At 39.0% G+C, this 13,119-nt stretch overlaps 2 protein-coding genes and 1 long non-coding RNA gene across 4 annotated transcripts in view; 1 reads left to right on the top strand and 2 right to left on the bottom strand.

Annotated features, from left to right (window-relative positions):
• si:ch211-229n2.7 (uncharacterized protein LOC100002243 homolog) overlaps window positions 1-2,992 on the bottom strand; it is a 5,484-nt gene extending 2,492 nt beyond the window's left edge. Inside the window, exons 1-3 of the mRNA XM_046056099.1 lie at window positions 2,975-2,992; window positions 2,349-2,469; window positions 688-986 (exon numbers count right to left, since the gene is read on the bottom strand). Of these exons, the coding sequence (XP_045912055.1) occupies window positions 688-986; window positions 2,349-2,469; window positions 2,975-2,992 (438 nt within the window). The remainder of the gene's footprint in view (window positions 1-687; window positions 987-2,348; window positions 2,470-2,974) is intronic.
• A 2,552-nt stretch (window positions 2,993-5,544) lies between these two features.
• Window positions 5,545-13,119, bottom strand: part of LOC123975488 (biglycan-like) — a 9,138-nt gene continuing 1,563 nt past the window's right edge. Inside the window, exons 2-8 of the mRNA XM_046057011.1 lie at window positions 12,289-12,568; window positions 11,858-11,970; window positions 9,739-9,952; window positions 9,374-9,484; window positions 7,080-7,173; window positions 6,674-6,812; window positions 5,545-6,395 (exon numbers count right to left, since the gene is read on the bottom strand). Of these exons, the coding sequence (XP_045912967.1) occupies window positions 6,201-6,395; window positions 6,674-6,812; window positions 7,080-7,173; window positions 9,374-9,484; window positions 9,739-9,952; window positions 11,858-11,970; window positions 12,289-12,568 (1,146 nt within the window). The 3' untranslated portion in view covers window positions 5,545-6,200. The remainder of the gene's footprint in view (window positions 6,396-6,673; window positions 6,813-7,079; window positions 7,174-9,373; window positions 9,485-9,738; window positions 9,953-11,857; window positions 11,971-12,288; window positions 12,569-13,119) is intronic.
• LOC123975491 overlaps window positions 8,545-13,119 on the top strand; it is a 9,340-nt gene continuing 4,765 nt past the window's right edge. Inside the window, exons 1-2 of one of the 2 annotated variants that reach the window (XR_006826065.1) lie at window positions 9,160-9,244; window positions 10,839-10,895. This is a non-coding gene — a long non-coding RNA (uncharacterized LOC123975491). Of the gene's footprint in view, window positions 8,669-9,159; window positions 9,245-10,838; window positions 10,896-13,119 lie in introns of those variants that run through there. The other variant, XR_006826066.1, reaches the window with a different exon arrangement.

The raw sequence follows: 13,119 nt of genomic DNA, 5'->3' as shown, positions 1-13,119 counted from the left end.
AAGGAAGGCTATCACTCCATTTTGCAACGCCATGCCATACCCAGTGGACAGCGCTTGATTGGAGCCAATTTCATCCTACAACAGGACAATGACCCTAAACACACCTCCAAATTGTGCAAGAACTATTTAGAGCAGAAGCAGGCAGCTGGTATTCTATCGGTAATGGAGTGGCCAGCGCAGTCACCAGATCTGAACCCCATTGAGCTGTTGTGGGAGCAGCTTGACCGTATGGTACGCAAGAAGTGCCCATCCAACCAATCCAACTTGTGGGAGCTGCTTCTGGAAGCGTGGGGTGCAATTTCTCCAGATTACCTCAACAAATTAACAGCTAGAATGCCAAAGGTCTGCAATGCTGTAATTGCTGCAAATGGAGGATTCTTTGACGAAAGCAAAGTTTGATGTAAAAAAGGTCTTATTTCAAATACAAATCATTATTTCTAACCTTGTCAATGTCTTGACTCCATTTTCTATTCATTTCACAACGTATGGTGGTGAATAAGTGTGACTTTTCAGGAAAACACAAAATTGTTTGGGTGACCCCAAACTTTTGAACGGTAGTGTAACTCAATAACTAATTTTACATACTGAATTGTGTTAAGTAGTTAAGTATGATGGAAGCCTTGTGGATAAATGTGGGTATCCTATGTAGAGTTGTGTAAATTGATTTCAGTAAGGCCAAATGTATACCTGGTTGCACACAGCTTTTCCATAACGTACAAATGTGGCAAAGTGCTCGCAGTTGAGATTGAATAGATGGTATGGGAATTCCTTATCAAGCAGGGCCTCATGGCGTAGTCTCATTTCCTCAGGCTCTGATGGTGTGAAGGCATGTCGATTGTTACTAATCAAGACATGGACTCCTTTTGGGACGTTCACCTCACTAAGAGGCACTCTGCGGATCTTGGTTTCCCCAAGAAGAAGGTCCCCACATACAGGGAAGATTGTTTGCAGGGAAGTTCGTATGTTGTTCATCAGTTGCCCCTGATCTAAAGAAGAACAGTTATAAAAAAACAGTTTACTTTCAGGATGTGCAACAATTTAGATCATCTCAGTTTTCAGTCTTCACGATGAAATATGTATCCTCTAGCTTTGATACCACATAGCACCATAATACACCAAACCATCCGTTCCAAATAATTTTCAAAAAAACAACAACTTATCACATGAAATTGTTAACCAATAGCAGGCAGAGTGCGGTGAATGGCACTGTCTGAGAACTGTGGCAAATTGTGACAGGAGGCCTGAGTACAAACTGTAGTAATGTATGTAATGTAGTAATTTGGGTTGTGAAGCTATGAAAAATCCCTTTGGCTGGTGTTTATCCTCTTCCAGCATCATATTTGTTTTGCCATTTAAAAATCAAGTTAATCAGTATAACCCCCTCCAAAGGACGACCACTTACCTTCCGGGGAAAAGGCTGCAGAAAATCTGGGCCAAAATACATTTATAACAACTCATTAACACTTACAATTTGAAAGATTTGTGTAAGTATCTGTTATTATTGAGCTAACATTTACAATTCCAGATGAAAAACATTTACTAAATGACAGTAAGAAAATTGAGAAACGTGTGTCCCTTTATCAATGACTTTGTTAACATTTAAACCTTAATGATTTATTAAGAAGTGAACATTAATTATTATTGTTATATAACACCAGCCAAAGGCTTTTTTCCACAACCTGGCAACACACATTTTTTCTTATTGATGGTTTATGTTTCTGTGCTGCATCTGTACAGCACTAAATGATTTATTAAACACTAATACAACCATTTTATAAAGCCCCTTGTAAAATCTTTCTAAAATCTGCCTTATTAGAGAATGGTACCATATACAACTAACTCACCACCAAATTTTAAAACATGTAATCAACCAAACAGTGTAAAGCTAGCATCTGCTCCAGGGCCCAGGACCCCCAGAAGCACTAGTACCAGGATCACTGTGTGTCATTTGGTTTGTAGTAATTTAATTATATGCAATTTTGTCCACCACATTTTCAGAACCTGCATAACTCCTTCACAACTGAAATATATTCCTCAGGGACTTTTGTCCAGCATTGTGACCTCATCCTGAAGCACCACTTTGCAGATGGGCCCTGAGTCCAAATCTACTTTTAAGCAGGTGATATTGTCTTTACATGTGTATTCTTCTTCTTCCATTTAAAATGCTTTCTGATGGTCTGCTTACATCAGTAGCCTAATGTTCATTAGTCTTGAGGAGAAAACCGCATATTTTCAATTATTATAAGTCAAACTGTTAAGTTACATAATGTGAGTACCTACATGGTCAGAAAATCAATGGGGCTTTTAATGTCATGGCAGCAATGACATGTACTGGATGTTGTCCTCACCTGCTACAGCAAAATGGATTACAAATCCATCTTCATCATACACTCCCCAGTGTGAATAGCCGATGGGATAGGAAAATTCTATCAAGTCTCCAAATTTGGCAGTGGACACAATTCCATCAATCTGCGTTTATTAAAAAACACATGAAAGTAAATAATAATAAAAGAAGCAGTTTCTAACAAGTCTCCACCCTGCTCCACTCCCTATCAAGTCTGAAGGCAGGTTTAGCTACATTACATTCATTCCGGGCAGAGTCACATGTTCCTTAGTAATAGTCTCTGGACAAAAGTAACTGCAGAATGATGGCAATTTAATATAATGTAATACTGCAGGAAGTATTTAACAGGGTTCTTCATATATTCCTTTGAAAGATAGTTTGACAATCTCACAGTTCCAATGGCTGAAGTCACATTGGTATATTAGCACATTCTATTACATTACACTGATAACTTTACATTATATTACCTACAGAATAACAAAGTCTGAGTTGAGAATAAGGTGCAACAGCTCTCATGCCATAAAATCATAAGCTGGCCGATCATACAAAATTTTTTTGTTGTTTCACTGTTATTAATTCTGTGCCATTGCAAGATAATTCAGAGCTGATCTTTGTGTTGTTGGTTCTTACCTGCTTCAGATAATCCATAGCTCACTCCTGGTAAATTGGCGTGGGGAATGTGGTGGCTGTTGAAAGGTAACTTGCTCTTACAGGGTGTGTTGTGTGAGAATCTGGTTTGGGCTGTTTGTTGCTTGGAAGTTATTTGAGGGGAAAGAAAGATAGCTGATTGGCTAAGACATTACACTACCACAACTACCTCAACAACAATTCTCAATCAAGAATAACACGTCAACGAAGCTACACTCCCAGAGGAAAAATCTTTTGCTCAGAATAGTCTTTTCTTTAACTCTTGAGAAACACTACGATCTCAATAGTATATCTTTTTGAGATCACTCCAATCTGAATTGTTGCTCCTAAAACCCCTTAGGAGAAAAGGATGAGATGAAGAGAGATTGAGGTTTTGAGACTTGGGTAAGACAAATGGATACTGAATTGAGATTACAACAGGATAAATGAAAGTAACAGATGAGATGTCATCGTTGTATCTTTTTGAGTTCATTAAAGTCTTGCTTACTGCTCCTAAAAAGCAGTCGGGAGCTCTGGGGAGATGTTTGTGAGCTTGATTGTATCACATTACTGTTCTGTCTGTTCTTGGAGAACCGTGCTGGAGGCCCTGAGCTGGATTTGAACCCCGCTCCTGCTGTTTGAAGGGCTGCGCTATCCAGCTAAAAATAATAATGAAGGACTTATTGTCTTTAAATAGAGTACAATTTTCCTTTACTTAAAAGAGGAGAAATACCATATCCACATTTAAAGTCCTCAAAATTCTACTCAAGTAAAAGGTAGAAAAATATTCCATAGTGAATGTACTTAAGTATCAAAAGTAAAAGTGCTTATTCTGTGTGACAGATACTTGTTGTATCTCAGCTCTTGTCTGCATTCGGTCATTAATGAATTAATCTCTAAACGTCATGTCAAAGTATTGGGTGTTCCAGTTATGCTGGCTGTGACTAACTTAACAAATTGGAAAGCATGACATTTGAAAGTGCATTATTTTCAATGTTAATGTCATTTATTTTATTTTTCTCAATAACTTTTAGCAGATAATTAACAATAAATACAATAAGGATTTGAAATTAAGGGGAGTAAAAGTACAAACCCCCATAAAAAGAGAATACTCAACCTCAACATTTGACGTAAGTAAAGTACTTGAGTAAAATAACCCCTAAGTGGGGTCACTAAGACAAAACGTCTTGGAGCTTTTTTTGTGATCCACACTGTTTAGACTGAAATTACACTAATTTAAGATACTGTAGAGATCTCATCTTTTGATCAGAGTAAGACAGAGATGAGTTTTTTGCTCCTGAGCCCAATATGAGAAAACTGAGACATATTTGAGAAGAATCATGGGATCCCAGGAGTCATAGCTGAGTTTTCTTTGAGCTCTTTCTCTGATCTCATGGTCCAATGTTCAGGAGACTTAAATTAGACTTATTTAAGATCAGTTAGAGAGCTCTTGTTTTGATCAGAGTCAGATATAAATGAGATTTTATGTGGTTGTTTCTCCTGAGATGAATTTGAGAAGTGGGAGAAAAGGCCTTTGGTCTTACCTTGGTATTAAAAGCAGCTTATTTGTGTCTAGGAGAAAAGAAGAAAACAACTATGAGATCTCATCTTGGATTTTGCTTTCCTATGGGCTTAAAGAAAGTTGAACTGTAGGATGAAGCATTGGTATATTTTCATATACAAAGCCATTCATATATCTACTGTAAATTGATTGCCCTCCAGAACACACACAGTCTCAGGGCCAGTAGCTGGCTGCAGTTTAAAGCGCCCTTTGTGCGTACAGAGTCAGGAAAAATGAGTCTGTCCTATTTTGGCCCATGGTCTTGGAATGATCTGCAGCTCAAGTTGAAGTTGGAGTCTCTTATTCCTGTATCCAGTTTTAAACAAAAAGGTTTTAAACACATCTTGCACCTGTGACATTTAGTCAAATTAAGATATGTTTAAATTTCATTGTACTTTTATGTCTTTTTATCTGATACTTTGTTGTAAAAAAATTAATAATACTGTTACTTTTATGAATAATGTTGCTGTACATGTAATGCCTTGTTTGCACCTTGCACTGTGTGCTGTTTCACATCTTGGCCAGGACATCCTTGTAAAAGTGATTAAAAATCTCAATGGATTTCCTTTCTGGTAAAATAAAGGTAAAATAAAAAATAAATTTAAAAAAACTGTCAACATATCTATAGGTATTTTTATTTGCACTTTACTGTTTAGCTCTTTCTTGAAAATATATACAAATCTAAAAATCAACTATGACTGGGTAAATAACCATAATTATACGAATAGATTCTCAGAATGACTTTTTGAGAGCCACTCTTTCCAAAGACAGGATGTTAGTATTCAAGAGTGTGACCTTTCAGTGGCCATTTTTATATTTACTTAGTGAAACCCTTTTTCAGCCTCATTCATATATCCATATTATATTTATGTTATATCATACCTGACTTAGCAACAGCCCTAGAGATATTTTAAAAATGGGAAGCCTTTACTCTTTTCTTTCAATGAGGAAAATGATTGTTAGAGTGCATGACTTTCAGTACTTTTATCTTGTTGTATCTTTTTTTTTTTTTATTACTTTTATTGTTTTTCAACATTTTACAGTAATAAAGAAGAGGGTGGTCCAGAAAAAGAAACATTTGCAGCACAGATGAACAAGTTACAGATTCCCCAAATATCAAGTATCATCTTGAGAGAGCAGAATGTGTGTGAGTGCAAACTTCATTATATTTTGCCGGGTGCTTGCTGAAGTACTACCTGTGCCCAGGTTTCTGAGTGTGTGTCATGTTAATTTGTGGTCAGAATGAACACAAAGTTTAATAGGCTTATGTACCATGTAATTGCGAAAAAAATTGTGATTAAGTGGTGCACATTGACACAAATAAAGTAATACACTTGGGCTTTGGGGCCAGTGCTCTTTTTGCCCAAATGGTCATTCAATTTTAACATTAATTATTTACTGTGTGAGTCACCTCATAATTATACTTTTTTTCCCCAGACAATATTAGTAGCAGTTTGTGAGTTGGGAACGTTCCAGGACACTGATAGGGAGGAAGGTGGCCAATATGCATCTGTGCCGAGGGCTTCATTGTTTCAGCCCATGGATACTCATGTTGTTCTGATGAGAAGCTACGTTAAGTGGCCTCCCCGTGTGAGTGTTGTAATGACCATCGTAAAAAATCTATGCAAATATGATCCAAGTTAAAAAGGTTAAATAAACAGGTCAATGCTAATTATAATTCCCAAACTGTATGGCCAAGCTGCTGCTAACACAGCGAAACGTTGAAGGCTGCACCTCCCAGTACTGGATGGGATTACTGAAAAGACTGATGCCGTTATATGCCGTCTTCTTCATGCTGAGGGACTTAGGGCAGAAGTCATTCACGTCCACGCTGCTGATGTTGTTAGAGTGCAGGTAGACTACCTAGAGGAACACACAAATATACACTGAAGTAAGTATGCCTCATAATCTCTGACTGCAGCAATGTTTTACAAGCAGCCTGCTGTTGGTCAATGTATTCATTGTAGTACCAATATTAATATACTGCAGAGTCATGAGATATTTGACCCCCAAATGACACATACTTAACTCATTTATCTGGCTCTGGTTCTGCCTCAAATATCAGTAGGATGAGCTAAAGTTAGTGAATCTTTTTAATCTATGTGCATTTTCTGTTTTTCGTTGGCGCATGTCATACTGACCTGCAGGTGTTTCATCTCTGGCAGACCAGCAGGCACATGGGACAGCAGGTTATTATCCAAATGAAGTTCATGGAGATTCTGCACATAATACAGGCTGCCATGCTCAATATGGCGGATCTGGTTGTTCCCAAGGCCCAGCCTATACCAGGAAAGGTGTATACACATATGCAATAAGATAAATACAAATCTGTACTTCTTTAGGTGCTAAACAGTCTAATTGTGTTTGTCCTTATTTACATAAGGACGGCACCAAGGTTTTGTGCAGGTAAAATGGAAGAAAATGGGAACCAGTGAAAAATTCATGGAACAGAAATGTATACAAATGGCTGATTTACCACTGCTGACTCTAGAGAGAGAGAGAGAAAGAGCACTGTGTGTGATCTTGCAATGTCATTTAATCACTTACCTGTACAATTGTGCATACCGTCTCAGGTCTTCTAACTCAATGGCCTGAATTTGATTTTGATCCAGATGCAACTCATTTAGATTATAAGGCAGATCTAATGTGTGGGAGAAAAGAAGACATTCAGTTTCTTGCTCCATACTTTTCAAGCCTCAAGTTTTGCTGACAAACTGACCCCAGCTCTGCACAAAAAGGTGACATCTAATCAGGAATCACGTGGGCCCCATGGATTCTGAATAATTTCTTTGAGACAAGGTTGTGGTGATAAGGTGCTACACGTAGACAAACTAAAAACTAAACATAAATAAATATGGAATGGAAGAACAACGCTGCAGACATTATTCTGGGTCTGTGCCGTGCAGAAGTAACGCAACAGAAGACAATATTGTGTACATATAAATATATAAACTGACAACATAAAAGTATACAACAACAAAGATCAACAATCAACAACAAATATGTGCGACGTGCCAGGTCTGTGCCCGACACGAGATGAAACAGTATTTACATGTGCAGAGACATTTGTATCATTTGCAAGGGGGGAGTGTCAGTGGGGGACCCGGGCCTTGTTAATTTTTGTGGCGAGAGGTTTTGGTCTTGATGGGCCGCAGCCTCCTGCCAGAGGGGAGAGTCTGAAACAGTTTGTGTCCGGGGTGGGAGGCGTCAGCTGCAATCTTTCCTGCTCGCCTCAGAGTCCTCGAGGCGTACAGGTCCAGAGGAGAAGGAAGATTGCAGCCAATCATCTTCTCTGCAGAGCGAATGATACACTGCAGCCTGCCCTTGTCCCTGGCAGTGGCAGCAGCGTACCAGATGGTGATGGAGGAGGTGAGGATGGCGGTGTAGTTGACATGGGAACTAAACAATGATCGACATTTAAAGTCGCATGATTGGCAGCCAGTATAGGGGCAGGGTATGACGGCAATCCAGACTTACTCTGCACCCCATTTACCAAGTTTTATGACATTGGCTGTCCCATTCCAGACCAGCAGAGCCACTTTCAAATTTTGTTTAAAGGGCCACTCCAATTATAGCTTGTCATGGTTAGAACAACTCAGCCAGTGAAATCAGCTGTCTTCTGTGGCTCTGGAGGAGCTTTGTCAAATCTGAGAAAATAACCCTGATGACAGTCATAGTGATACCACACGTTTAATTCAGACAGTCTTTCTCACAAACTGTTTGAGTGGCGTTTAAACGAAGTGTTAGTTTACTAGACTGAGAGGGTCTAATGAAAACATGTTACTGAGTTGTATTATTGGAAGTTCCACTGTTTTTTGCAGTCAGGGCATCTGCTTTGATTTTTTGTGTAAATGTCTATAAAAAAGTGGGCATCATATCACACATCCTGTCATGAAGTGCTGCTATCTGCCATTGGCTAGTTAGCTCAATTAACCATGCAGTTATCTTAGTGTTTCTATTAGCTAACTGAGTCCAAAATGGGAACCAGAGAAACCGAACCAGGCTCAGCAGTCTCACAGTGATCACATCCGGACTCAGAGACCAACAGAACCTAGTTGGATGACAGGGAACACAGCACTGAGATGATTTACAGTGGCTCCGACTTGGACTCTAACTCTGGGGAAGACAAATACACGGTGGGTTCAGGCGGTGACAGGAGAGGCGTCAAGTAAGCAGTGTGTTGGGTGTTTATGTTGTTTATTTATTAGACTGAAAAAAAGCTAAGATACCTTGTGTAATGTAGCGAATAGGGCTGAATGATTAATCGTTTTCAAATCGAAAGTGCTATTTGAAAGAACGAGATTAGCTAATTGTGAAGACGGCGATTAAAATGAAGGTTAATTATACAGCACATCTGACCCGTTTTAAACACTTACAGATTCATTCCGTTTTTAAAAATTTGTTCAGCTGTCCTTGATTTCTGTGCTTCTACCATGGCAAAGCAGATACGTAGTTAAACTGTTTCTCTTTTTGTCTGGGTTTATTGTTGATATACAATCGGGAGTCTGCACAGGGTGTTTTTGAAAACTCTCTGCATTTCTGTGTATGACTTCCTGCCTGGTTCATCAGCGAACTCACCACTCGCACACGTCTCCCAGCTAAAATTGGTATTACGTAGTATTACGAGACAGGACAGGCTGGTGCTAGCTGTGTAGCATGCTAACTTCAGCAGAAATCTCTGCAACACAGTACATAGACGTCTTTGACATAAGGTCAGAAATGTTACTTCTTCACTTTCTGTTGATAATGTTTGCAAATTTTTTGAATGCTTAAAGATAATGTTAGAATATCAGTCAATGCTTAAAATGCAATGTAGGTGTAGTAGTTAAGTGAGCTTTTACCTTTTGGAATACCCGTGAGCTTAGCCTCTGAAATCCGCAGGAATTTCAGTTTAAGTCCATCAAATGCACCGGGCTCCAAACCACTGTTCCTGAGGGGATTACGACCCATCTCTACGTTAAAAGAAAATAATAAACAATTCACTTTCAAAATTCATAAAACGCAGCATTTTTCAGAAACCTCCCTTGTAGTTGTCTACTCCTGCACAGTTGTGTCCACTACCACAATATGTGAATGATTATATTCAGATATAACAAATATTTTATTTGAACCTACAGTGTGTACAATTTGAAAAGACACTGCATGGTGACATAAAACAGCTGCACACCCACATACTGTATGTGTTAATATAGAAAGAAAGTCTCACCAATACAGTTCATGCTGAGTAGACCAGAGAATGTCCCTGATGCTACTTTCCTAATGCGATTGTCGTGGATACGCAGCTCTTGCAGAGAGGGGGGCAGGTTCTTGGGAACAGTGGTCAGGAGGTTGTGGGACAAATAGAGCTTCTGCATGCGCCCAAGAGGCAGGAAGGCACGTGGGTGGACCTTGGAGATCAGATTGTTCACCAACACCAGAGCCTGCCACAAATATGAAATAGACAGAAGATGATCAGTCATCATCAAAAACTGGGTGTTCAACATGGAAACAGGCTGATCCCTCTTCATCATTCATGATCACTATGATCAAAATCAACAGTCTTCCTTAGATATTGGAGGCCCTTATGCTGGAAGGGCAAGACGATGGAGGGGACAGGTGACGGTGTTCCATGCACCACGAGAAACAGAACTAAGATGGGATGCAGGTTTGGACCACTTGTCTGGATCTGGCTCTGATGCTAAAGATGTAAAAGTAACCCAAACATAAAAGTGTTTACATATTCCCACATTTTAATCAACTGTTTCTTTGTTTGCTTGATTTTGTTTAACAAAACTTGGGCTGATGCAGTCCTTGTGCTCCGAAAGACAAAGTATTAGACAACCAGACTAGAGCAACAGGATCTTTGCTCCAAACATGAATTTACTTGATTGGCGCTGTGCACAAAACCAAAATATAGTTTTGGCAAAATGCAGAACCTACATTTATGAAAAGATCTATCTTCACAGAGAAAAAAGCCATCAATTTAATGGCCACTAAACTAGGCCCTTCTACAGCAGTTTTTATTTAGAGGGCCATTTTTTCCCCAACAGTCGGCACAGAGTCAGGACTAATCATAGTCATTAGGTCTGTGGAAGTTTATGTGTAGCCCTTGCTAGAATTTGGGAGCCTATTTATCAGCTGTGATCTCTTAACAAACTTACAAGTTACATCTTCACATATGGTTTAAAACAGGCCTTGTTTTGTAATTTAATGTAATTATTACATATTTCTTTTGTTGCTGTTTTGCCTTAGAACGTTAGCTTGATTACAATGTTAACGTTATTATTTTAGTTAATTCGAGTACTTATTTGGGCTTTTGTTTTGAAGGTACCTGGCAGCTTGGGCAGGTGAATCTACATATCGGGGTAGTCACATTTAGCACAGGTAGGCACCAGGATAAGTTCACTTTCACCAGGGCACGAGAGGCTGCACACACACATTTGTTTGTTTGCTTGCTTCAATGGAAATAAACCGCATAAACGCTACGCATGCCTGGACATTAGACTTATTTTTCCCTGCGTAAGAGTCGTTCCTTAGGTGCCTCAGTGGCCGTTTGATTTTGATTTTGTTTTATTTTTGCTTTTTTCTGATTAAATTGAGGAAAAATCGCCACTCCAGAGGCTACAGAAGGATGAAAAACAAAACAAATGCCTATCATTACAACTAGTTTTGTAATGATAGGCTGGCAAAAATCTATTCCTAATTCAAATTTACATCTTCTGTGTCGCTGCAACATCTTTTTGTGTTTTGATCAACATTATACAGTTTTTTGTTTTAATGGCTGTCAAAATGATCTACAGAGACTTTTAATATGTACAGATCCCCATGAAACCTATAAATTGTGTATGCTAAGAAACATATTACTCAAAACTGAAGCCTACTACTCCATCCTGCTTTGTATACTGGCACAAGAAAATTTAATTCATTATACAAATGGAAATACTCAATCTGCACAAACCCGACCCACAGAATACAATTGAAAGAATATGGTTGCCTGTTTTATAATGATTAATCCCCATTCATGATGGTCATATACTTTGCACCATTTGTGTTCCTGACCTGTACGCAGTATTCAAAATTACCCATTTGTTTGAGTCAGGTCCCCCTTGCTCCTGAGATGTAGATGCACTGTGATAACACAACCTATCTTGACTGTCTGGAAGCATATTTGTGTTTGTGTTATATTTAGCTATTTGTTTTCCTTCCTTTTTGAAATATACTTTGTCACTGTAAAACTGAAAACTGTGTGTTGCAGAATACAATGGCATACTAACCTATTGGCCAGTACTATGAAAAAACATTTTTTTTTGATCCAAAAAGACAATTGTAATTAGTCTGGTTCTCACATAGAGGTTGCTGAGTCCCTTAAAGTCGTTCTCTCTGATCTCTGTGATCTGGTTGCCCTGGAGGTCCAGCAGTCTGGTATCAGGAGGAATGTTGAAGGGCACGTAATGTAAACCTTGAGAGAAATACAAAGTAGATGAGCAAAATCAAGAGCTACCTGCACTTGCAATGATACACATCAGACTAAAGCTGTATTTACTCTCTAAAATGGGTGTTTCCTGACAAATCAGCTATTTAAAAGTCAAATTGTTACCCCTCATCTGTAATCAGACAAACGTCAAGTAATATTTTGTGGCCTTTGTTTGGCGGGAGTATGCTGCACTTTGTTGAGTTTATACTTTGCTACAAAAAGGGAAAGTAGACAGTGAAGATGGAGCTGGGTATAAACTAACAGTGAGACACGTGCACAAAGAACTTATAGATATTCACTCACCCAAGTCAGAGCACTGCACTACGTTGAGGTTGCACTGACATCCAAATGGACATGACGGATGTTCGACTTGGAAAATGTCTTCGAAGGTTGAGCCCTCTTCTTCATCATTCATTAGCATGATCAAGCTCTCAACATCAACAGTCTTCCCCAGATCTGGGAGGCCTTTCTGCTGGAAGGGCAAGACGATGGAGGGGACAGGTGACGGTGTTACATGCACCACGAGAAACAGAACCAAGATGGGATGCATGACTGGACCACTTGTCCGGATCTGGCTCTGATGCTGAAGATGTAAAAAAAAAAAAAAAAGTGTTCATATATATTATAATCAACTGCTTTTATTTATTTATTTTCAAATACTTGGGCTGATGCGTTCCTTGTGCTCCTAAAGACAAAACAGTTTGTTAACCAAACTAGAGCAACAGTACATCTAAATATGCATTTCTTGATTGCTGCTGTGCACGAAAACAAAATATAGTCCAGAAACCCATTTGCAACCACTGCTTCATTTGAATGATGTATGCCTGTATCCCATAATGTATCCCTGCTTTGCATAGTTGTTTGCAAAATGCAGTTGTGACGAGATCTATCCTCAGAGCAAAAGCCATCAATTTCATGGTTAGAACTAAAAAGCCACAAATTATGGTGTAGGGAAGAGATGTGGTCTTCAGTCAGGACACATGACATTTGATATCTTGAGTGCGTTCCCTGAGCTCGGAGACACATGTTTGTATGTTCAGAAACAGACAATACAGGTTTTGGAAAATGCATGAATTTTGCCTTATTGAATGTTGTCTTGATGAGACGGGCACTAAAAAAGGCTCAAGCAGTACA

This window comes from Micropterus dolomieu, linkage group LG08 (genome assembly GCF_021292245.1).
Source record: "Micropterus dolomieu isolate WLL.071019.BEF.003 ecotype Adirondacks linkage group LG08, ASM2129224v1, whole genome shotgun sequence".
NCBI classification, from domain to species: Eukaryota; Metazoa; Chordata; class Actinopteri; order Centrarchiformes; family Centrarchidae; genus Micropterus; species Micropterus dolomieu.
The sequence above is the reverse complement of the archived record's forward strand: the minus strand, read 5'-3'. Positions and strand labels throughout refer to the sequence as shown.